The 26,647-nt window shown below is 40.5% G+C and overlaps 1 protein-coding gene across 1 annotated transcript in view; it reads left to right on the forward strand.

The window, feature by feature from the left end:
• The window catches only part of ALK (ALK receptor tyrosine kinase), a 239,075-nt gene that overhangs the window by 143,639 nt on the left and 68,789 nt on the right, over positions 1-26,647 (forward strand). The window contains exons 5-7 of the mRNA XM_064446430.1: positions 8,831-8,962; positions 16,847-16,978; positions 18,473-18,573. Of these exons, the coding sequence (XP_064302500.1) occupies positions 8,831-8,962; positions 16,847-16,978; positions 18,473-18,573 (365 nt within the window). The remainder of the gene's footprint in view (positions 1-8,830; positions 8,963-16,846; positions 16,979-18,472; positions 18,574-26,647) is intronic.

The raw sequence follows: 26,647 nt of genomic DNA on the forward strand, positions 1-26,647 counted from the left end.
GCAGAGATCTTCTGGTGGAGACATGGACTCCAGGAAGGAGCCCATGCTTCTCCAGGCTTTCTTTGATGTTGAGGACCATTGACCTTCAGCAGCTTTGCTCCTGGGATAATTCCATTCAAGTGTAACAAGGCCTTGAACCACAGCCTGATACGCAAGAGCAAAGAACTGCTACTTCTCCATCCCTTTGGACTGGCTTCAAAGCATTGAGATGTAGGCAGTTTTTAGTGCATTCAGCTGGAAGAGTCACCAGTGACTAATAGCATCCTCCAGCATACTGATGCTCAGTGATGTGTGGAGGAAGGGTAACACTGCAGTGTTTCCTTTTGCTTCCTTAGAACTGAAAGATGGATAGCCTCCATCCACATTAAGTGCCTTCCAGTGGTAAACCCATTAAGTGTTACCAATACTATTGCTGTCCCTTGCAGCAAGTGCTCATGTGCAATTCAGTTTTGCTTATGCTTTTGAGTTTTTGAGGTATTGTTGCTCAGTTTTTCAATGAAGTGGAAATTGGCTCTTGGATGGCAATTTGTTGCACTTATACAACTAGAGTTTCACAGAGGTTGGCACAGTGGAGAGGGGCACAACATGAAACTTTCTTCTGCAAGAAACTTCTGCTTCTACCTGAAACGGTTATTACTCTTCCACTGTGGGGCCACCGCTTTGCACAGTAAAGCATTTGGCTGGGATGTGAGGATGCATCCTTGCAACCTGCTGAAAGGGACCACATACGCATGCTCGTGATTGTGCTGGTTTGTGATATTCTACCCATCTCCCCCAGCAACTGATCTGCAGTACAGCTATAAACCTTAATTTAATACTGCTGACAGCTAAAGGAGAGATACTGCTTTAAACAGTTATAGAAACAGAATTGCATTTTAGAAATGAAAAATATGATTCCTATCTAAAGTGATGTTTGAATACAATTAAGTGTCATGCCTCTATTTGTGTTTTTCATGACAAGGCATACAAATGAACCTCTGACTAGTTTGGCAGTGCTAAAAGTGCATGACTGAGAGATTACTGAGATGTTGGTATTGCAGGGTTCAGAGAGAGTTTATTTCTGACCTGTGTAGAATCAGCTCCTGATGAGCCAAGCAATGTTCTCTAGTCTCTCCTTTCTGTGGCTATTTTTCTTAGATCTGGTCAACTTCAGTCCAGCTGGTAGAGGCTGGAATAGGAGTCAGAGAGTTATTCTGGTTTGGGCAATTTACAGTCTCATTTAATTATTTGGTTTGTGCCTTAGTTTCCACATCTTTAAAATGTTAGTGATGTTTTTCTTGATGTCATGTTTTTAAGAAATAAGAATGGGAAAAAAAATCCACTATGTGTAGTGGCAGTGTTGGTTGTACTTGGAACAGGGGAGCCTGAACAGGCAAAGATAAAATTTACTTGAGTAGTTTAAAACGGATTTGAACCCAGCCTTCTAGGAAGCAAAATGTGAAAAATTACGTATATTTCATATCTAATCAACTCCTACAGTTTACCCAAAAAGAGACATGCGTGAAATTGGGAAGCACTATTTTCATGCCTTGTCTCCAGTAGCCTTATTTTATTTCATATTCAGTTCCATGTCTGATGTTGAGAGTGGACCCATGGTAAATCTGCTCCTGTTGTCTATAAATAAGCTTAGAGATCTTAACCACCTCATGATTTTGTCAGTCTGCCGCATGTGGCAAGCAGCATTCATCTTCCAGAGAGCTAGCAATCAGTGTGGCCAGTGCTCCCCATGGGTAAGGTTGCTGGCTGATAAGAGCTGGTCTCCAAGCCTATTCAGACCCAGAGAGGTCTGTTAGGAATGGCAGAGATAATAATAGAAGTTGGACCTTGTTATTTTCCCTCTTCAAGGTTTGTATTTTGAAAAATTCACAGAAAATCACAGTCAAGGTTTTTTTGTCTTTTCTTAACCATTTGCTTACTGTTACAAATATAGAAATCACTGCTTTTAGGAGAGGTATGAAAGCTGGGGGCAAGGGAGTTTGTTCTGTTGGGTTGCTTAATCTCATGAAGATGCAATGGTACCTGAGAGAAAAGGGAATCAAAAAGCAAATGCAGTCTGATATTGAAAGAAGGGCAACAAAAAGCAACCAAAAGAAATGAGATTTGGGATTTTAAAAAAATTACTTTATCCCACTCTATTGTTCTAAGTCAGAATGTTCATACTGAGGGATGAAAACCTTAAAGATCTGCTGTGCAAGATTAAATTAAAAAAAAAAAAAAGTCCAATGTCTATGCATACACAGTGTTTCGTAGGTATTTGGGAGTAAGTATTTCCATCTCTTTTGGCCCTTTTCAATTTTGTAGATACTGCAGAATATGTAGGAACCACTGCATGCTGGAAAATCACACTTCCTTTGTAAAATTCGCTGCTGCTGTTTACTTGTTTACCATTAATTTTTGGAGGTCCTGTTGGAGCTGATGATTGATTGGTAAGCAAATCACAGGAAAAAATACATATGTTACCATGAGCCCTAACATAAACAAAAAAGCAGCTACATTTTGTGCAAGATTAATAGCGAAAAACATTATCATGTCATTTATTGCGCTCAGCAATTATTTGCTGTCTCACGAGCTATGAAGATAAATATTAGATCCTCAGTCAACTTCCCTAATTGAAAAATGAGAAAGTGTGAAATATAGCTAACTTCCTTATTCCATATTCTTATTTCATTATAGTTTTAAGGAAGCTAGTTGTTGCTCTAAATTCAGGAAAGTTGGATCACACCAACATTAATGTCATTCAGTCAAAGGGTAGGAAAAGTAACTAGACCTGGTCAAAAGCCCGTCCAAGAGAACACAGAGGGCCTGGATACTCTGAATGCTGAAAAGTTCTGTAGAAAGTTCATGCTATTGAAACATGGCAGTGAACAAGTGCCGGCTCCTCAGGTGTGCTATGAAGCTTTCTTTGGTGAAAGCAATCATACTGGCATTAGGCAAGACTGAAGAAGCAGATGTTTTAAAATCTGTATACTAGACATAACAGCCCTGCTTTGAAACAACAGCAGCAGCAGCAGAGAGGTAGAGCACGTTAGAACTAAGCTGGCTGAATTATAGACACGAGTGAGTTCCAAACCAGTAAGTGTCCCCTTGAGCTTCCTGCCCAACATTTTGTCTTTGTCTGAATTCATATGTTTTCAAATTTCTTGGGTTTATGATAATATTTAGTTACGTGTTGAAACCTCTTAAATCAGTATTTCCAACCCAGAATTGTTTCAAAGGATTTCTTCTGTGAGACATCTGGGCATTTTTATTTTATGGTTAGATATATTTTGAAATGTTGACATTTTCTGTGAAATGAAAATTCTGTTTCTACGTGGCTCTAATGAGCAAGATTTCTTGCCTTGGAGTAGCTCACTGGGGGAGTGCTGCGCCCTTAGCATGCAAGGCAGGGGATGCTCCTTCAACAGGATGTTACTTACTATCCTCTGTCCTGCCTTCATCAGGTGTATGGCCCTGTTCATTTTATACCATAAATTATTCAAACTGCACTCCGAAGACAGAGTAAATAATTTCCTTACAGGTTTTTTCATAGCTCTATTATCATAACATCTTAGTTACTTAGAAATGTTAATGAAATTAACATCATAGAGCTCTTGCGATGAGTTTATTCCCACTTTATGTATAGAAAGTGAAATAAGAAGATTAAAGCCAATTTATGTAACTTGAAAAATGGGAAGCTTTCAGGCATGTACAAACATGGGCTGCTTTTTCTCCCTGTATCAGGCAGTCTAATAAAAAGAGATCGCCGCCTCCTACAAATGTGGCTTCACTTGCATCCTTAGGCCATAACAGCAATAGTAACGATGCTGTTACAAAGATCAAAGCCAGAAATTATGAAGTGTTGACTAATTTTGGCTGCCTGGTGTGAGAAACCTAGAGTACAATCTTTTTTCAAAGTGTTTTTTGAGGACATTGTGTTTTCCAAGTATCTCTCACTGGTCTCATTTGCAGCTGTGACCACTTGGCTTCTCTGCAGATCTGAATACAGGTGTCCTGGGGTGGGTGGCTGGAAAATAAGGGCAGTGTAGCTCGCTGTGAAAGTGTTGATTTATGTGATCTGCCCTATATCATGTTGGAATTCAATGGTCATTTGCCAAGGATGGCCTCAGTTCACTTAAGCATGAACTCGCCTTTCTCTTCCTTCACTTTCCTACCTCTTTTATTTCATACCTTCCAACTTCTTTAATGGTGGAAGCAGGCATACTAATGACTCGTATCAATAGAAAATTTACTTTGTCCTGGAATATGGCTATCCTCGCACCAAGTGAGCCATCAGCCTTCAAATGTCTGTGCTGCTGTAAGGCTGGAGGGTTGGAGATGAAGAGTGAGAAAATGATGTGCCCATCAGAAATGGCAAGTCATAGAAAAATCAATAATCAGAAACTCCTCAGAGTTCTCACTGTCCTTTTATAGCTAGACAGCAGCTTTTCTTTGTTTCACACAACTTTTAAATGCTCCATGTACTCCCTTTTTAAATATATCTCAGTCAAGGCCTTGAACTCAAACCAAATGAGGAACAGATGAAATTGAGAAGTTAATGACAAATCCTTGTGGCAAATAAGCATTGTCAGTGGGGTTGCACAATCCGTGATTTTTAGTGGAGGAACATTACACTGCAGCACTAGCCCCTTAGAAAATATTATTTAAGAGGTGCAATTAAATAATAGGAAAATTTCTCTTTTTCTGAGGGGTACTACATGCGAGATAAGCATGGTGGAGTTCCATGGATATGTATTTCTTACTGCATACATGCATTTTAAAATAGATGTTTTTCATCATGTGTGCATATGGGGTCTTGCCCTGAGAACCACTGGAGTCAATGCAGCTGGGTCCAGCCAGACTCTTCAGGGGTAGCCCAGAAAGCAGCTGCTTTTTTGTAAAACATGTATGAGGGTGTTCATTCATTCCAGGTCTTTGAAATTTCTGTTCATCTTTTTTTTGCAGAGTAGAAATGACGGGATTTTTTAACAACAACTGAGTACTGTCCTATTAAGCTCTCCTGTTTTAATGTGCTGTGTGGGAGAGCTTTACCTGACTGTTGGTCCCAAAAGCTTTTGGTAGCATTAAAAATTATGGCCTGAGAAGTTGAATTTAACACGTGAAGGTATAATTATGTTCAGCTTGATTAATCCTGCATGATAATTAGCAGCATAGCCCATTTGCAAGATAAGGGATATCTTGGGAAATGCCTGTAAGAATTTCAGTCTTCCCTCCCTCTTGGCCAGCTGTGGTGGCAGTAAGGTGAAGGTTCCCATTTTGCACTGATCAAACATCACAGTCTTTCTGGCCATGTTTCTCAGAGACAGATAAACCAGCTGTTGCCAGTGCACTTCAATTTCTCTGCTGATCAAGGGAGGGGGGAGGAAAGAAGAGGGAACCCAAGTCAGAGAAAATCTGCTGAGGAGTGAAATACGTCCCCTTTGGCCCCACAGTCTGAACAGTAAGTTGCTACTTAATCTGTGTTAGGCTAAGCCACATGATTTTCCCCTTTCATGCTGAGCTGCTACATGCAAATGTAAGTCCAAAAGCATGGGCAGTCAAGAGCCCAGGCTGTTGTTTTTGTCCAGGGTTTGGTACTGGATTTGAACACTGCCAAGGCTGGACTGTGTTCAGAAGTAGGACCTGTGAGGTACAAAGTCAGCACTTGTTCCCCAAGGAGTTGTTTGTTTCTCCTTTCAATTTGGAGCCTGAAATGCCATTTGTTTAATGTTGCTGTTTAAATAATGATTTATAAGACTCTAAGCCAGCCGCGGTACAGCTTAATGACTGCTATAATTTATGGATGCCACTGGCTACATAAACACTGCTGTAAATATAAAGGATGTCTCCCACAAATTCTACTTTGATACTTATTTGATACCATTCATTTTCCTTTACTTAAACATCATCTGTGTGTGAGTTGAGGCCACTTGACTTAGTGATCCAGGTCATTGTGGCTCACCTTGCCAGGAGTGATTGGGGCTGGGAAATTTAAAGATCAATTGTCTGTTTTTGTAACAAAATATTTTAATTAAAAATTAAGTTTCCTTGAGCTTGGATGAAAACACCTGCATCAAGTGGCCTGTTAAAAGGGTTGTTTTCATTTGGCCTTTTTTGCTTATCTATTTGTTTTACTAGTTAATCATCTCCTTTATCCAATTCATTTTGCCTTTGTGCACACAGTAAGCAAGCAAACAGGAGACAGGAATAAATAATGTACTGTCAAAGAGCCCAGCCATTGCCCAGGCTGCAGCTTTGCTATTTGTGTTCTTTAACCTATACAAAGAGCATGTATATATGTGTCTAATGCAAGTTTGAGCTAATTCAAGCCCTGTCTCCACAGAGATGAATGAGCATGCAAATCTACTGCTTTGTTTTGGAGGAAAAGCTCCTGGAATTGCTTGATGTCTAGTTGCAACGGATGGCTTTTAAATACCACAGCCAGTTGACTTCAGGAGATTTGTGCTCCTGGTCTGCAACAAAGACACCTGGGAAGACAGTAGTTGCTCTTAAATGCCTTGGTTCCATTATAATTAGTGTTAATGCAGTCATGTGCTTGGAAAACTGAGTGTCTTTACAAAGTTAAAATTATTTTGAGTAAACAGAAAAAATCCATTGCCTACGATAACCCTTCTTCTAAATCTCTGCATATCGTATCCCAGTAGCTGCTGGGATGAAACATGAACAGTGCTGAAAAGATTGCCGATAAACTGAGTGGGACATGAAAGTTACTAATAAATGTGGGTGTTTCTTCAAAACCGTCTATGCGGTAATTCAGAGAGACCAAAGTACTTCTGATTTTGAGTAATGTTTTTAAGTATGTTACTAACCTCACAGAAGCGCTCTGGGCCTTGTCTCTTAACTTTTCTTTAGGCGGTTACTTCCAGCAACATGGTGCCATATAGGTTCAGTGCATACCCCTAGGAGAAGGGATCACCTACTGAGTTAGCAGAGTCTCTTCTTACTGTTTTCTAGCATCTGTTTGCACACTGACCTCAGCCTGCTGTGACTGGCTTGTGACATGTGAAGAGTTTTGCTTCTGACAAAGGGCAAGCTTTTAGCAATGTCTCTAAGAGTGCATTTTTGCATGGAGCACGGCAAGGCCAAGGAGGATATCTTCTCATTGCCTTAAACCCTTACCAAGGGGCCTGCAGAAACTGTCAGCAACAGCTCCGAGTTACTTGGTCTATTTTTTTCTGCAAAGCTCTCCTCTGTAGTCGGCCTTGACCTTGACTGAAATACAAGGGCACTGTGCAGCCTGTATGCGGCAAGCCAGAATTGCTCTAAGGCAGTCAAAAAAATCAAGCTGACAATAACACAGAGCACCCTCTTCAGGAGCTGGGGTCCTTTATTAAAAAGGTTTGGCATGTATTCCCCCCACTCCTGAATTGATTTGTGCTATAAAATAAGCTTGAAGAGAAATTGTGGTTGTTTTCCTACATGCTTCATTAATTTTTAGTTTTGGCAGGCAATATAAATAAAAGTATCAAGTGCACATCTAATTGAATCACCAGTGATTCCCAACTCCCTGTAGTACTAGAGAACATGATGTAGCTGTGCTGTTTAGCAAGCATGGATGAGTTAGGCAAACAATGGCTCACTCTGCCCAGAGGCTTTGGTTTAATCTTCAGCATTTACCCATTTAATACGAGACAGGGCAGGAGCTGTTGGAGTGGGGAATTCACAGCACAGACCTCTTCATACTTCTAGGCTTGCCTTCTAGGAGTAGTGAACTGGAAACACATCTCTGCAGAGAGTCAGGAAGGCTTTGCTGAATTGTATCTGCACCCAGATTTTTGTGGAAGGGGTTCTTGCACTTCCCAAGCTTGGCCTCCTCCATACCTACTGACTGTAGGATGTTGCAAAATTAATTCCTGCCACCTCCAGGTGGCTGATCTAGAGCATGTGTCTCTTAGGACAAGTCCTTTTTTTTTTTTAAGTATCTCACTTGGCTACAATCAAAAGCCTCAGGATGAGAGAATTCCTACAGTAAGGAAAATGATACCCATCAGCCTGGATGATCTCTGACTTCTCAGCTGTCAAAGGGAATAAAATGCCTTCAGAAAAGGATAGTGCTGAGGGACAAGTACTCAAGATAATTTCTGAATGGATGATACTGGCCTCTGATTGTGATGTTCAGTGACCTCATTTCATAAGAGTTGGCTCCTTTCCACATTGCTAGCTGCCTTTTGCTGCTTAGCATAGGTAACATGAATTAGTGATTTTTGTATCTTGGCAGATGTAGTCTGCTGTGGCTCCCTGACTTGAGTGGAGGATGTAGGAGCAGGAGGGGGTATAGAAGAGAAAGAAAACTACAAGCAGAGATAAGGCTGTTTTCTCTCTTGCAGAGAGAATATGACAATGTGATACATCCAAATCATAGGTAATACGTGTTGACAGGAGCGTATGATGAAAGCTTGTGTTTTTTCCAGACTATGCAGCCATGTTATTCCTGAGCTAGACAGAGAGGATATCAGTCTTCAGGACTGTCAGTCTAGCAGTAAATTCACATACAATTCAAATACAATGTCATGCATATTGTGTTGTTCTTGAGAAGTACCACAGAGTAGGCTGCATGATTTCAACCCTCTTTTCAAAGGTCGAGGATGCCTTCCAAGTTAAAACGCCAGAAGCACCTGGGGATGTTAATTTTTCTGTTAGGTGGACCATAAGGTATTTGACACGGTTAAATAGGTCAAATAAAATAAAATCATTACTTTATCAAGTAATTATTGGATTGAGGGGATTTCACAAGGTGTTCTCTCCCTCATTGTTATCCAGGATCCTATGACCTGTTGATTGAGAGGAAGGCAATTCAGTAATCTGAAGTGGGTTTTGTTTTCTTTTTCTCTAGGATCTACTTCTGGCTCAAAAATGGCTCTGGAGGGTTCCTTCAGCTGCTGGAATGGAACAGCAATCAGGCTGGGGCAGGCATGTGACTTCATCAGGGACTGCGCCGCAGGAGAAGATGAGGGAGATATGTGCAGTGAGTAAATCCAACCCCCCAGGATGCACCCTTCTTTTCCAAAAGCACTGATTGTTTTGAATTCTAATGCCTGAGACTTTAGCACTAATAGGCTAATTCAGTACTATCAAAAGACCAGTATCCTCCATAACACATGCAGTTTCTCAGGACGTCTGCCTGGAGCAGACCATTTGATATGTTCCTGTACTTGCCTGCATTAGTTCTGCAGCAGCTCTTAAAATGCTCCTAGTGCTTCATCTCTTCCAAAGTTCTGATCAAAAATGCAAAGGAAGTAATGCCTGAATAGCTAGATGCCTTACAGAATTATGAAATGTGTAGTTTGTTAGAGCTTTTAATCAAAATGTAGCACAGCATGTGGCAGAGGGAGAGGAAGGAGGAAACTCCTAAGATGAAAAATGAGTAGAGCCAGTAGCTTGCCTTTGACCAACTCCTGTGTCTTTGTAATTCCTCTTGTTTTCTGTCCTCTCTTCAGCAGTCAGTAGTCTAATCAAATACAGCAGAAGATAGATAGCAGCCTGAGTTTTCTGAAAACTTGATGTGCCTCGATACTTTGTAATTGTACTGCATAACCTAGATACTTTAGGACCTTCCTTTAACCTTCTTCAGGGAGCCTTATCTCTTTTTCTATACCTCTGCATGTTCTACCTCCAGTGTCTTCCCCTTTGCCAGTCTACAGATAGTTAGAAGCGATGGATTGTCAGCCATGTGGTTATCCAGAGGGCAAATACCTAACAAAAAATCATTGTTGAGAGTTCATAATTTATGTTTAAAGTGTATGTGTCACAGCTGATCTAGCCTATGGACTTTTGTTGACAGAGCTGCCTTAATTTAATATACAAAAAATTTCCCTGACCACAATAAGCAGTACCAGCAAAAGCCTTTGGAATAGAAGAGGCAATTGTTCTCAGTTTAGCTTTCATATGTGACAGCTAGAGCAGAGGAGAATCTGGGTAAGGTAATTCAAACAAGCTGTGTTGATGTAGATGATGTTTTGACTAACAGGCCTTTGCTGTTTCTAGCATAAACTTAACATAAGAGTGACACACAACTTCTAGCAAATTCTAGTTCTTTGCTTCTAACAAAAAAATGAAGTAACAGATTTTATTCGTGTGGAGAACAGTGGTTTGATCATCTAGTAAACTAGTTAAAAGCTTGAAATGATATGCTTCTCCATCATGTTAGATGTTGTTACAATTTGAAATTATCTTCATTAATGACACCCGCTCAGTGAACACTAAATTCGTTTTCATAGGAACAATGTCATCACTGCAGACTTGCAGCTCCTTAGAACCAGTAATGCTTCATATTAGTACTATTGAAACCTTCTTTTTGACTAAGGGCTTTACAATAGAGTTCTGTAACCTCATAGTGGTATTTCTATTTTCTTCTACACTTTAATTAAAAAAACCTAGTAAATTACAATAATCAGTGGGTTGAGTGAATTTTCATTTAATTGGAAGTAAAGATATATTATTTGCCATCAACTATATGTCCAGATATACTGTTGTGTCTTTCTGCTATAAATGGTTCTGCCTTGTGAGCGAAATCCTGTCTGCACCAGTGGGACAGCAGAGCTCACAAGGTGGAGTTGTACTAATCATGGGTGTGAACTAAATACCAACATAGGATGGGGCAGGCCCAGATGAACATGCTTACCTGTTATTTTCAAACACTGGGTGCACCTGTGCCTGGTGTCTCTTTTGTATTCACATACCAGGAGGCTGGCTCTGCTTTTGTCCCTAGCTGCCACCCTATATACCATGGTGAGCCAGGTGGTGAAGTGACCGGTCCGTCTCTCACATACGCTGTCCACAGGGGGTGGTTTGGTTGCCTTTGCCCCCTCCACGCAGCATTCATCTGTAGCTATCTGCATAAAGCAGTATAGCACTTACAGATGTGTCAGCAAAGAATGTTCTGCAAATGTAAATGAGAAAATGTAAAAAGCGGAACATATTTAACCACCTGTGTAGGAGAGTGTCATTCTGTAGCTTGAGAAGACAACCACACAACTTGTTTTCAATGACAGGTACTGGGAATGAGAATTCTTACTCCTGGCCAAAAGGCCCAAAAAGCACCATCTTCCACCCAAGCAACAAAAAACACTGGCTTGCCTTAGGAAAAACTTGAGTTGTAGGTATGTCTCTTTATCCACTTACAAGCCTGCTCAGTTCTATGGCTGATTTCTGCTTTTGCCTCTTTACTGTGTTGAATATTGTTGGCATAAGACTTCTTACATGAAAAAGAGAAATGATCTGATGTTTTAGATGTCAGTTACATCTGCATGGCAGCCCAACACAAAACATATGTCATCTTTCAGCATTTCAGTTGTCATTTTCCTCCTGAGCAATGTGGATGTTTTCATCAGCTTTTTACAAGTGTGGCAAAAAGGGATTCAGATATATAAAACAGAGAAAGGGGTTTCCCAAATGCTTCTGTTTACACAAAAGAGCTGTCAGGAAAAAGACGTAGGCACACTGAAGACTGAGGGGAGAGCTTTTAAAATTACTGTTAACCAAAAGCTTCTATCTTTGAGCTTCAGGGAGATGTTGGGATTTTTTTCCTTTCGTAGTCTTTTAGCTTTGCAGGTACTGATAATTTTTTTAATATTTTTTTTTCCTTCCTATTCATTTGATTTTTGTCCCTTTCTTAGCTGGAAAAAAAAAATCTTCCCGATGCCAGCTGTTTGTTAACATCTCTTTACTTATTAATGGCCAATGAAATGTCACAGTGCTTGTTCCGCATGCAACCAATTAGTCTATGTAGAGAGTGTAAAATCAGAGAGGGATGACCCCTAGAGAAAAACATGTTGCTGTCTGAGTCATAATCAAATATTCTTGCAGGAGCAAAAGGCAGCTTCAAAGATGCAGATGTAGAATTAGATGCCAAACTGTGTTGATCTGGGATCAGACATGCAAATTTAACAGACTGATGGAAGTGCCACACTGGAAATTACTTTGCAGAAGCATATTTGCAGGCGCATGTTAAGACTTCAGATAGTGGTGGTCTTATGTTTTTGCTAGTGAATTTATGCTTTTATGGATTAAAAATTACTGAAAAAAACCCTTCCTCTTATTGTAGTAGAGAATCATATGTAATATAGCCAGTATGGTACAAGAGAGAGATGAAAAATCAAATTATTTACTAATATAGATTGGCAGAGCTTTGCTTTACAGAAAGGGAGAATTTGTTTCAGTAGTTTTGTATTTCTCTTTTTAGTTAACAATATCTTGGATTTTGGTTCAGTAATCTTTTGCTGCAGGGCAGCAAGTCTGGGCAAAAATAAAAGTTTTACTGAAAAAAGTGCATAGACTTTTGAATAGTCCAAAATTATTTTACTTTCTGTCTCAAATTCACCAAAAAATTTCAGCCTGGGAAAATATTGGTTAATCAGGTAAAGCATGTTAGGAAAGTAATGGATATATTTAAAAAAAAAAAAAAAAAAAAAAAAGGAATGGAGGTGCTGATAGTATATTTGTTATCTAGAGACCCAGAACTTAGAGGATTCATCCAGGATATGACAAACTCAAGGCTGATTCTTCTGCCTAAGTGAATTTGAACCTATATTTCCTATTTCCATGGAGAGTTTCCAAGACTGGCCTGGAGTTCTGGTCTAGTTCAGAAGAAAAAGGGTTACTCAAGTCTCTGCTGTGGTTGCTCTTCCACATTTTATAAATTTTACCTGGAATAGGGATTGAAACTAATGTCCTCCATCCTTCAAATAAATTTCGTAACCACTGGGTTATAGGGTAGTTTTCACTCTTTGCCTCATTGAATATTTAAAGATGTTAAACACGTTGCCAGGTGAGATAATGAAGACTAGTCTCTGATTCATGAAAGGAGTAACTCAGGCGGTGCTAGGTGGTTGGCGGAGTGCATGCACACATCTGTCAAAAGACCAGATGGCATCAGAATAGGAACCTATAAAGGTTGAATTTGTGATAACATGAGCAAGTGACCAAAAAAGCATAGATAATTAATTCTATAGGGGGCAGTTTACTTTCCAGGCAAAAATTCATGAAGAAACCACTGGATTCATTTATGTCCTAGTGATAGATGCAGCCCAGCAGTGTCTCCCTGCAAGCGAAATGACGAAGTAGCAGCCTATTGCTATGCAGTGCTCTCTTAAGTTTCCTGTCTTGCAGACACTAATCCTTTTGCTTCTTTCTTGATCAAATGCTGTACCTCTAGCAACAAATTATAACCCCTGGCAGTTCTGAACTCAGCAAAGCCTTCTGGCATTAGAGGATAACACTTTGTTGACTGTGTTGAAAAGTATTTTCCCTTTTTATGCGTCATTTCTGGTAGAATTTGGCAGATCAACTTTGCTAGCATAGAGGCAGCCATTGAAACAAACTCATGTTTAAGATTCATGTGCTTCTTTTAAGTTCTTTGAGTAGATAATCTTTTTTGTCTTCTGAGATTTCCTCCTACTTTTGCTAAAGGTCCATACATACCATAGTAGACTTTATGCTTCTGTCTTTGATAATATATGTCTGGAATTTCACCAGAAAGATTAAACTATAGTACCTGCTTGATTTACACCTAGTTTTGAATCAAAAGCATGCTCCATCCACTTCATAAATTATGTTAGTTGCTAATTTTTCTTGCTATTGAAGGATGAAAAGTCTGCATTAAAGTTTAAAAAACCTTGAACTTAATTACCTTTGAAGCAAAATCTAAATCATTCTGAAGGCTTGAAAATATTTGGTTAGGAGCACGTTTAACACCCTACAGTTTTTCTCTACTTCATCACTCAAATAAAAACAGAGGCTCTTACGTTCTCACAGTGCTCCAGTCTCACTGGATTACTCTACTCTCCACCCCATATCCACAAGCTGCATCTTAACCTTACTGAAATCTAAATTTTTTGAGGTTTCTGTCGATAATGATAATACCCAACGTGGTAGGTTTCAATAGGTGTAACTCCTGCCCCCTCATTTACTTGATTTTCCAAAAAAGTCAGATTAGCTTTTCCTCATCAGTGCAGTGTCTGCGCTAATGTGAGTTTGAATTATTCAGAAAATTGGGAAGTACATGTCGACAGAAAAGTACTAGCCAAAGAGCTCTTTGTGGAGTAGCAATATGTGGAACAGTAGGTGCTGTATGTGTTCAAAGTAAGAAAGAGCAGCAGAGAAAATGCATCCAGTGCATAGGACATCTGAAAATTCATAAAAAATTAATTTGTGGAGGAGGAATGAAATTTTCTGGGAAATGAATAGCTTCTTATTTATTCCCTTACTTGTTCATCGACAGTGAGCTTTTTCTGGCCTCCAGGCAGGGATTGCTACTTAGATGACTCCTCCTGCTGCTCTGACTTGTTTACATCATCCTAGATAGCGTATGGCCATGAAATGAATTCAGTTGGACACCAAGCCAAGCTGTTTCAGTAGGAATTCAGGACACGTTATAATTTGTCATTTTCTTTGGAACCTAGCCTCGGGCTGTGCAATGAAATATAATCGAGTTCTGTAGAGGGGTAAAACACAAGGAAGCAACTCTTTGCTTAACAGCTCCACATTTAAAGATTAGGCTGAATGAATTTGGAGATTTTTAAAATGAAAAACTTGAAAAAGCCTTAACTCCAGTACAGGTTTTGATCTTTTCATAACAAATTTGGGTGCTTGTGGGAAAATAACAGTAAAACATGGCTGTCACCTCCATGTCAGGTTCCAGGTTCCAATAAAAAAGCCACACATGTAAGATTTGTTTCAGTTTCCTCTGTGAAGTGAGTTGGGATTCAGGCTCCTAGAAAATGAAGTACTCATGGTCTAGACACTGCAGTTGTAGTGTTCCCCAGCTGTGTTCTCAGGGTAGGCCAAGGAGTAGGTGAATGTGTCACTGACAGTGAATTGCCTTTTGAGGTGTGAGTTACAGCTGAGGCCCTGTGAGCAGGTATTTAATTGACCTGCAATCTTAGCCAGGGAGTTCTGCTGATATTTAAACATTTTGAATGATCTGGGGTTTGGATACTGGTGCCTCACTTCATAAACAGAAAATTTCAGAGGGAAAAATTCCTAATAATCACGACAAAATCTGAGTTCAGGAGCCTCCTCTTCTCATAGAGGAACTAATGAAATTGCCACTATCACATGACCAGCACATCCTTTTGCTATGGGAGCTTGTGGTCTATCCTATATTTTGTAAGTGAAGAAATATTTACTCGGATTTTGACAAGCAGTTGAAAGGAAAATCTAATTTCCTGGTTATGGGGATTTATAACGTGCTTGCACATAAAATTTTTTTTTTTTTTAAACAGATTTCTTATTTTCCTTTCTTTCCAAAAAAAAAAAAAAAAGACCCACAATAAAAAAACGCAGATATTTTTAGGGGAAGTTTAGGGGAACAGGGAAGGAGAAAACAAATATCGGCTAAACTGGTTTTTACTACAGATTTGAGTACACAGAGGTGTAAGAAACTTTGAGAAGTTAGGAATATCATCATCCCTTTTATGGCTATATCTGTTCATCACAGCAGTTTTTCTGGTTTATTGGAAAAGGGACCATCCCCACTGAACAAGTGCGTTCAGGGGCTTTGTACTGCCAGCCCCAAGGACTGGTTAGTCTGTGTAGCAGGGTAAAATGACTCGTTGCTCTTCTTTACTTTTCTTCTGGCATCTTTAATGCCTAATGAAACTCTGTATTGAAAGGGTACCTTTCTGTGCCAGGCTAGCTTTGTGCTTTACCTTTTCGTTCCCATAAAATCCTAGTTTGTGCCCTTTTACTACTGAGAAGCCTTCTGGTACCTGGCAGAGTTGTCAGCTGCACTCTGTGTGCAGAATCTCTATTAAGGATCATTAGCGATTCACTAGAAGTGAAAATCATGTTATAGTTGTTGTAATTTTTACACAGCGTTTTACAAAGTCTGTTTTCTGCTGAGGTTACTTAATAAGTACAGAGTCTGGCCTCATGTTGAAGACAAGAAATACAACGGTAGAACTAGACAACAGTAGAATTTAGAGACACAGTGAGTGTTTATTGGGGATGAAGGGAAAAATTATTTAATGAGTTTTGAAGGAGATTTGTGGTCAAGCAGAGGATGTTCACCTATGGCATTATAATTGTATGGTTGAGGACAAGAGGAGCAGTGCTTTGCACCCTTTGTAAGAAAAATTTGCAATGTATGTAAAGAAGGAGGTGAAGAAGGCATGAAGTTACTTTCTGCATTGAATGACATGACTATTACTTTAAAACTCATTAATTTAAAGGCAAAAAGCTAATGTATCTTATTGTTTGGAGCTGGAAACTTGCCTGAAAACCCAAACCAGTGACAGAATGAGTGGGCTTCAAAGCCTGAAAGTATGCCTTAAAATAAACTATCCTCTTTTCTTCCATTCACCTCACCAAACAGATCCACAGGTGCAAAAACTGAGGCACAAAACAATTCAGAGCTTTACCTGAGATCACATCAGTGCTCACAGCAAGAACAGGTCTCATTGCTGAGCTGGGCTGACTAGAGACTGTAAGGGAGGGGAATCATCTTAGGATCTTACCCCTCTTGAAGATTTTCCTCCATGGGGCTGCAGAGGCAGTGGTTACAAAAGCCATCTCCAGGGTGTAACCTTGAGTGGGTTTATACCTGCGGAGCTGTAGAGGCCAGGTATTTAGGAGATTCCATAGTGTACACTGAGATGTGTCCTTTCACTCAGATGTATCACAGTGTGGGGGGAGTCACCTAGTCACAGTTTGAGGGTTGTTCCCCTTGCCACCGCCCTCCCCATGGTCAGGCACACACATGACTACGGACAACAGGACTGAGTAACCGTGGGGGTGCCCGCATGCCCTGACCAACCCAGTCAGAATAGTCACTGCAACCTTCTCTGTGTGCCCAGGAGTCTCCAGCTCACCTGGGTTCTTCTGTATGTGTGTGTGTCTTTCCCTCTTGCAGAAAATCTTCCCTCTGGCTTTTACTGTTCATTTGAAGAAGGAGACTGTGGCTGGATGCAGGGCTCTTCTGTGTCCCATCCTTCTCCATGGCGGATTGGAAGTCCGGAGCACAACCGTTTTCCTTCAATAGAAGGTGTGTGAGAATAAATAGTAAGTGCAAAGAATGAACAGCAGAGAGCAAAAAAAGATACACGAATGGTGGGGAGGGGGAATAAAACACAAGGCACTTTTTCCTATGTACTTACGTATTCAGCCTCCAGTGAAACAAAAGCCATCTTTCCACTTTAAGTGCTTTGAGCAAAGGACTGTCCTGCTCACTTTCTTTCTTCAGAGTATAGACTGGTACTTCAGGTCTCCACCGCTGATGCCAGACACTAATCCTGATGCTTTCTAAACAACTTCACACCAAGTATTCATCTACATGACCCTCCTCCATAGTGATCTGATTTTTCCTTTCAGATTTTCCTATTTACTTCCTCTGTTCTGCTTCCTTTTTCCCCTTCTCATTCCCTGTTTTTTTTCTTTTGCTCCATTGTCCCTGGAGTTTCACTTCTATGTATAATTACTCTATACTTGGTTCCTCTAGCCAAATCCCAGTAGTTCATTTTTAATCCTTCTCGTACAAACCATTGAAGGTTTATATCTTGGGCATTGAACTGGTTGAGTTTTTGAACCATTGAAATGCTGGTTGAGTTTTGGCAAACAGGCTACCTGCCAGAATAAACCTTTTCCTCATGCAATAATGTAAATCACTGGAGGCCTTTATTGCGGAAGCCCAGAGCATCTAAAGGGATACAGTAATAACAGCAGTGTTAACAGTGTATAATCCCAACATTGCTTTAGAAAGTTAGATCCAGATTTAAACGTGAAGAGTAAGATTCTCTACTTTTCTGTGAATTGGTATAAGCTACAGTGCATTTATGCCATCTGATGGCTCAGCCCACAGTATTACAGACCACAAAGTGATGGAAACATAGGTAAACATGAAGGTAAAGGGCCAGAAAGAGAGCACATGGGGAGCTGGCTATAAAGTGCTGCTGATTCGTGATTCGTCTATGCTGTAGAGGCAATTTCACTGAAAGCCCAAATAACTGGGCTGTAAGCAGTGGCACCCTCCTGAGCTGGAGGGCAGGGTTGAAACAGTGCAAATACACACCTTTTCTTGCAGAGCTCCCAAGAAAAAACCTTAGTGTTACTACTGTTCTTGTTCCTCTTGTTACAACAAATGATTAAAGGAGCAAAGAGGCCTCCAGCTGCATTAATATTACTGTGGTGGTATTTTGCCATAGTTCTATTTTGTTTTGGGATTGGCCAAGATAATATTCTCTTCCAAGTTACTTTTTGTTCATAAAAGATAAATTTTGTTATTCAGCCTTGCAAGGAGGATGAATCTGAAGTCACAGAGGAACAGAAGATAGCTGTAGGGGGAAGGTAGACAGGCTTCTTACATACTCAGGAAATACATTTTTGTTGGGTGAAGCTGAATCCTTAATAAATTGAAAAAGCCTTCTGCTCTCTGGCATTCTCCTGTAGGAGTCAGCTAACATAGGTTCTGGGGAAGTTTCACAAACCCTGAAACCAATAGGTGAGTGCTGCAGTTTGACTTTGTTCCTGCTCTTTTATCCAGGTTATGCACTCCTCCTTAACACCAGCAAAGCACCAACAGTAGCAAACACTGTCATGACCAGCACTGCATTTCCAGCTCCTTTGAGGAACTCCCCCTGTGAGGCAAGTTCTAATGTTCTCTTTTCTTTTGCAGTTTACAGAGCTTTTTTTGTGTGTGTGACTCTGGATTTCAAATATAGGCGGTATGTCAGTAAGCACAGCAACCACTTTCTTTGATGGCTTATCTATAAAATATACTTATTTAATGCCTCAATGTTTGGGGGAAAGAAATAGTTAGCTGCTTAAAATGCCACACAATCTGCTCTGAAAAGCTTGGTATATCTTGTCCTTATTGTATGGCCTCACATGATGTATTACAACCTTCATAATTAGGTGTATATGCTGTAAGGGTAGGGCAGCTGGCATTACATAAACACAAAGAGGGAGAAGCTTACTGCATGAACAAACATTGTATTTGCAAGACCGAGGAAAGAACAGGCTTCAGGACTGCCCCTGAGTTGCTCAGAAAATACAGTGCATGCTTTCTCTAGCACAGCTGGGATTTGAGCTGGCAGGTCTTCATCATGCTGTACCTCAAAACTACCAATCTTCATGTAGTCCTTTTTCATAGGTGTGCTGAAGTTAACAGCAGCAGAGATAAATTCATGTAGAATGGAACCAGGTTCTTATTCAAGCAGAAAAGCTGTTGACAGTTGTAAGACGTCAACTTAAGAAAGTATATCAAAGCTTGCCAGCCCTGCACAAATGGTTGTTATTTCTGAGTCAGTTGTACTTAACCCTTAAACTGCAGATTACAGAAAGATGACCTATCTGCATCTTTTTGCTCAAGTCCATAGCTTTACATATTATATTAACACTGATAGGATTTATTAATGACTTAAAACTTTGAACCATGGCTAGTGACTTAGAGCATTTCACATCTTGAATGGTCCCCCTGAAGTGTCACTCGAGATCCTGGAGCAAAGGGATTTGGGAAAATTGACCCTAACAAAGCAGTTTGGTGTTTGCTGGTTGAGCAATGAACAAACAAAAGAATCTGGTTCTCCCTGTTTCACTGACCTTAAAATGCAGAAAGGACAAGAAGGGATGCATTAGAAAGTTTTCTGGAATGAAAGTACATAGAAGGTGGTGCTTCTTTGGCTTAAAGTTTGGTTTGGTTCGCTTCTGTTGGGTATATCAGTTCAGATCGCAAAGCACAGCTGGTTTTGCTCTCTTGATATATTCATGTCCTTCTTCTTTAGGAAATATGTTCTACCTTGTTTTTTCTCCCTTCTGTGACAAAGGCATATGCAGGTTTGTATACAGGTTCTGAATATTTTAAGACCTTGTTCTGCCATGGACTATCAAGAGCAAGTGTTTTTCATAATCCACCTGACACTGGAATCGGAGTGAATGATTTCCCAATATGTGTATATTTTTTTTCTTGTGTATACAACAGTGCAAATAATTAAACTTGCCGTCGGGGGACAAGCTGCCATGTATTTCATCTGCTCACATGCCATCCCACCTCCGTCACTCCCCTTGGCACTTAAAAGGCATCCGGATGCATCCAGCATTGCAGCTGTCGGTAATAAAGAGTGAAGGAGTTTGGCAAGGGTTTTGTCTCTTGCCTTTTCATACAGTGTAAAAGCTTCTTCTCAATGAGCCCCTGGTGGTTTGAAATTCTATTTCACTGGAACAATCTGTCTGTGAGCAGAATAATTTAATTCCACTTTTCAGCACAACACAAGAGGAGAAAGGAGATATTCCCCCCCTACACACTTATTCTGCCAATAGGTGCCAACAAACTTCCTTATAGTGAAATTATAGTCAGAAAAGAGGTTGTGAAAATATCATAACATTGTCCTGTATTTATTCACCCTCAATCACTTCCTGATTGAACTGGCTCAAGTTCAGACACTAAAAGATGAGTTTTCTTCTACCTGTCACTGCTGACAGCTCCACCTGGCATCTCACAACCAGGACAGATTCTCTGGCAACTGAAATCCCACTGACAAAACTCACTCATGATTCATGTGGCAAAGGGATCTCAGCAAGTGTGTGTGAATTAGACCCATTTATTTTTCCACAGTCAGAGCAAGCCATAAACCTGCCCTCCCTCTTGTATTTGATCCAGCTCACATGGTCCTTTAGATATCTGTTTGCTCTCCTTGCGTGCTCACTTACCTAGTGGCTAGTTCTTACAGCTGATTCCAGTACCCCAGAGAAATTTGGCTCGGATTCACACCCTGCACCAATATATATTAATAAAGGAGGCTGTCCTTAAGCCTGTCATTTAACATCCTTCCTCCTCATTGTATGCCATGTCTACCCCAGTATTGACATGCCTAGCTCAGCTGAACTCCTGGGGATGAGACTGAATGTCCTGTCCTGGGTGAGTGGAGCTTAGCACTGCTCTGTGCAGAGGACTTTATCAAAGGCTAGGTGCTGCAAGCCATGAGTACTACAAGGAGGCCAGCAGATACCCCCTGATTGCTGATCTTGACTCCTCTCTCTTCTCTCCCTGCTATATGAAAGGTCTGGGGTACTACTAGACCCACTGATTACTGAAGCTACTGGTTTTTTCCCCTTATCCCTTAATTTGCTTTTATTTTAGCCAGTCATATTAGACAATTACACCCACTACAGCAAATGCTGACACCCTGCTTTTTAGCCTGAAGGTGTACATAGAAATTAATTACTTCATCCTCAGTGTGAGGAGCATTACCTGCTGCAGTACTGTTTACCAGGTTTGAGGATTCTCTGTTTTGGCCGGAATGCCCATGGAACCAGGACTCAATGCTGATAAGGAAACAGTCAAGCAGTCCACAGTGGGTGCCAGCCACAAAAAGTTTGCTAATGCTTCAGGCTTGTTTTTTCTCCCTCAGCCTGGCTGTTTAATCTTCCACTGTGATAGACTCTTCCACTGGAGATGACTAAACAGTCTGAGAAAATGACTGCTAACAACCCTGGAGAGTTGAGGGGTGGCCTGGTCTAAATGCCTTCCCTGCTGAGGTTGTGGGCAGCTATTTGCAGTAGTGCTGACACTAGCGTTTGGGGACTCCAGAGCCTGGATGATCTTTGGCATATGTGTTGCTGCTAAGTGCAGGACAAGAATGACCCTCCATCTTTGTGCTCTCCCTGGCTTGAGGCTGGTCACCAGGAGAATGCTGGGCTGCTTGCAGGATGTGTTCCCCTAGCATTTCCCATGCCCCATGGGAGGTTTCTCGTTAACTCAGAAAGGGAAAGATCAGACTGACCTACTCTGTATTGCCCCACATGCATCAAAACAGGGTAAAAGTGCAGGCAGAAGATACAGTAATAAACACAGTCTGTACTTTCCCACATATGTTTGGGACTGGCCCTAATGTGCCTTGCACTTTCTGTAGAGCTTTGTATTGTACTTCACTCCTACTTGTTTTGAGCAGCTTTACATTTTCATTTTCTTTGTTCTTCAGTGCTTTTGGCAGGTCAGATCAGTTAGTTTGTGATGCTGCCTTTTGTTCTTGGTTCATTTAGTTTTTCTCTTTCTTTTTGTTTTATTAAATCTTGGCTAGAGTACCCTGGCTTCAAAGGATCTCTCTTGTTTGCAGTCCAGACAGTCTTTGTTATCTTTTTCATGTCGGACACTCAGTAGAGTCCTTTGCCTATTGACCCCATTAACTGTGTGTTTAAAACCCAATATATGTGGTAGAGGGAAACTGTGGTACTTCTGTTAAATCCTGAGGGAATGCAGGAAGTGGTACACGTAGTCCATGAAGAGATGCTCCATTACCCTGAAGTAGCCAGAAAAGGGAGACACACAAAAAAAAAAAGCTTGGGAAATGCTTGAGGAACCAAACTGAGTCACAGTAATCAAGAGTGGAAATCTTCTAACCCACATGTAAAAGTTCATTGGAAACAAAGCACATGCAACTGAGAATAGAAATGCACACAGACTGCAAAGAATCCAAACAGTGGCCTGATTTAGAGGCAGAATTTCAAGAGCTCGAGCAATAAAACACAGCACTATTCATCCCTTCTCTTCACACTGTGATTCCCCTCCTCTGAGTGGGAATCATCTGGCCTGCTCAAGGCTGATGGGGCAAAGAGGATCATGGGGTAGTTAGACGTTTCCTCATTTTGAAGAACAAATCCATCTCTCTGTCATCAGTAGCTGTACTGCTCTCTGGAAACCTAGGAAACCACATTGTAATTAAAGTCCAAGGAAAGTGCTGTCATTTCAGACACCACCCATGGCAAAACTAAATTGCTTTGCCATAGTTGATAGCCTGTAGGTCCAGACTATAATGGTCACCTACTTCTCAGTATTTTGCAAAGAAGTCAGAGGGCTGCCACAAGAGTGTTTCAGGTGTCCAGGGAGTGCTCATCTTCATGCAGAACCTGGTGAAGGGTCTGGAGAGCAGGTTTTATGAGGAGAGGTTGAGGGAACTGGGGTTGTTTAGTCTGGAGAAGAGGAGGGTGAGGGGAGACTATATCGCTCTCTACAGTTACCTGAAAGAAGGTTGTAGTGAAGAGGATGTTGGTTTCTTCTCCCAAGTAATGAGCGATAGGATGAGAGGAGATGGCCTCAAGTTGTGTCAAGGGAAGTTTAGACTGGATATTAGTAAAAATGTCTTTGCTGAAAGAGTGGTCAGGCATTGGAACAGGCTGCCCAGAGAGGTGGTGGAGTCACCACCCCGGACATGTTCTAATAACACGTAGATGTGGCACTTCAGGGCATGGTTTGGGAAGCATGGTGGTGTGGGTTGGTGGTTGGACTTGATGATCCTAGAGGTCTTTTCCAACCTTAATGATTCTATGATTCTACCTTAGTGCCATATCTGAGAGGTAAGAGCCGTGCAAGAAGTTTTGGTGCAGACTATAATAAAGAAGGTGAATAACAACAGAGGTGGTGTTGCCTGGATGGTGATGAACTTGAAATTAGCCTTAAATGTTAGCGCATGCATCTCCACAAAATAAGGTGACTCTGCAGGAGGGACTATACTGTGATTGGGGTCCAGATTATTTCATTTTCCTGTTAGATCCTGGGTCAAATATTTTAAAGGGTATAGTTGTGCTGAAAAACAATGAAAATAGATTCCTGTGATAGTAAAAGAGCTTTATGCTTTTGACCATGTTTTAAATAATAAAAATATTTTTCTGATGCTATTTTGACATTTCAGCTAGCTATTTCTTGAAAGCCACCATTATGTTATATAAGTACTAAACTGAGCCAGACTTCTTTTAAGCCTGAAATGACTTTTTGAACGTAAACATACTCTCTTTAGAATATAAATATAATATGTTGATGTAAAACAGTATAGTTGAAGTTTACCCTCTCGTTTGAGTTTATAGGTATAAAGATATTTTCTTCCTCTGTGGTTATCAATTCATTTCTCTTTTCTATGCAGAACTGTTGTATTTTTTAAAGCATGTGAATCAATAAAATAAATCATTCCTTGAGTGCATTCTGAACCCCATGCTGACACCTGCAAAGCATGTCCCTCTTTCTTCTCAATTCCTTGAGCTTTAAATAACTTAGAAGGGTACATGGTAATAACATTGATTCAGAACATTTATGAGCATGAAAAATGCAACATAGATATGCCTCTAGCACAGCCTTTCATGTGCTTTATTTTGCAGATTGTTGTTAGCATCCTTTTTTTATTTTAAAGTGATGTTTTTAAAATCTGTACAGCTTATTCACTGTCATCTGTCTTTATCTTTGCTTCTTTTGCTACCTGGCTTCTGTGTCATTGGATTGGAGGATCTATAATATCTGAAATTTCTTGAAGGCCTGGTCACTCCACAGTACTCTGACAGCAAAATTATGAACACTGTCTTTCTTTCTCTTCTGTTGTCACCTTCACTTTTACGTTTGTTTGTTTCCTGAGATGAAGGTGCTTTTATTAGGTTCATGATTTTATAAAAGTAAATATAATTAAGAAATAATGTAATAGCATGAGAATCTGTTCATATAAAATACAAGTTTCTCTTGCCTGCCTTGGTATTTGAAAGCTACATGATCAGATCAGTTAATTATCATTTTATCATTTACATAAGGATTTTGCTTGTGCATCTGAGTCCTAAGCAAAAGCAGAAGTGTCAGCAGACTACAAGAGAGACTAATTGTGCACAGTTGTTTATCTGGCCCAAAAGGGGGAACAAGACCTTTTGGTCATCTTTATTATACGTAAGAGTCCAAGTCTAAATTGCTGAGATAGATGTTTTTTGCTTGTACAGTTGTGTGCAACCATTTCTTATTTCTAGTAAGAAAACCAAAATTACCAATGTGGTAAACTTCATGCCTCAAACATAGTTCATATTCATGTACAAATCTTATCGGGACTTGGCAGCGGTGTCTGCAGCTGTTGTCTAATTCTGTTTAAACCGTATTCCAACTTGCAGGTTCAGTTTCTATTCAACGATGAAGTGTTTTCCAAGCTTCTTTAATGCCTGACTTATATTTACTGGGTCAGTGCTTTCACATCTGAAAACAACTTTTACTGTTTCCTCTCCAGTGAAATAGACCCAAGCCAAGAGTTATGTTTTTTGTAAATATAAGTGTCTGTGTTTCAAGAATCCACAGTTTCTGGTCAGGAAAATTTTGAGCAATTCCTTTGAGCAAGCATTATAAGCAGGGGGCAAGGGTTGAGAACTAATGTACTGCCTCACAAGATGTAAGCCTGTGGTGTAGAGTTGGGGTGTGGGCAGCAAAATAGCCATCAGCCGGATCCAACTACTGCAGTTTCTTGGGAGTAGGATGCCTGTAGGCTCTTCTCCATCTTCTTAAAAATACCTTACTCCAAGCCCTGTTTGAAATATGTTGATCTCTTCTTCTTTCTTTGGTTACTTGTGCTAAAGATGGACAACTAACTTTTCCTGACAGGTAGGACCATAATGCTAATCGTCAGGGCATTGCCACTCAAAGGGAGGAAACAGAAAGAGCAACTCTTCAGAATGCCATGGAGGAATGTTTTATTTATGCTGCTGTGAGTGTGTGACACAGGTCCTCAGTCAGACATCTAAGCACTAGTTCACACTGGAATGTTTCTAGCCATTAAAGTAGACTCACAGGTATAAGCTGGCCCAAACTTCACCTAGAAGGTTCTTAATATTTTATTTCTTTTGTGCATAAGGAAGTAAAATGCAAGTCTCAGTTCTCAGGTGGTCTTTGAAATTATGCAGCTTGTGCTAGAAAATCTACCCTCCTTGTTTTTCTTCACCTCTCTGTTAAACCTACCAAGCCCTGTTGATATTGATAAGAATTCATTTTTTGTTCTTTCTTGGATGAAATTAGACTCTTGTTTGTCAGTTCAGAAAATCCACAAACTCAGAGGCTAAGGGGATTCCCAGAAGACATCTTTCCAGCTGGTGTTTGCAGTATAGTGCACGTGGCCATCTGACCCAAGTTTTGCCTCAATATGCTGTGTGTTTACCATGGGCTCTCTCTCCCTTTAATTTTCTCCAAATCAGTTTAGAGTGCTTCATTTAGTGAGTCAGTGGGTTTGCATGTGAACAGCTAATCACCAGGTATGGTGGGTTCTAAAGCTGGAAAGCAAGGTGCCATTGAGCTAATGTCTACCTGCAATGCTTGCTTAATTTCTCAGTGATGTTTCTAGTTTCTGAATATTCTGCTGCTGTTTTAACACAGAAGGAGGTGTTTGATATATGTTAGGAGTATGCCACCAGCAGCCCAGATTCAGATTTTTATCAAACGTGCCACTGCACTACTTACAGGACGCATCGTGTATGTAGTACCATCTGCCGTCATTGATGCCATATTCTGTAGAATGAATGCCAGCCCCATTCGGAAGTCTTTACGATGGCATCCAGCTCATCATCTGCTCTGGTTCACTTCAGCAGGTGTGAAAAGACCTGGACTGCCCTGCTGTGAAGCTTAGAAACCATGGAAATCACAGCCAAAAATGCCCATTTGGACACAGTGCCAGTTGATTCACTCAAAGCCAGTTCATTAGAGTCTGCATATTACAATTTGCCAATGAGCTGATCTCCCACATCTAATGCCAACTACGTCTTTCCTTCAAACAGCTGACATGTGTGCAAAGGCATCCATTCCAATTCGTCAATTGCTTCAGCTTTTGCTCTAGTGTTACATTAATAGCTGTCAAAGGCTTGCTCTTTTCTCACTTCTGACCATGTAAATGTTGTCTTTTACTGTCTGGCAGGTCTCCAGAAGAAACAGAGGTCTGAA

This window comes from Phalacrocorax carbo, chromosome 3 (genome assembly GCF_963921805.1).
Source record: "Phalacrocorax carbo chromosome 3, bPhaCar2.1, whole genome shotgun sequence".
Lineage (NCBI taxonomy): Eukaryota > Metazoa > Chordata > Aves > Suliformes > Phalacrocoracidae > Phalacrocorax > Phalacrocorax carbo.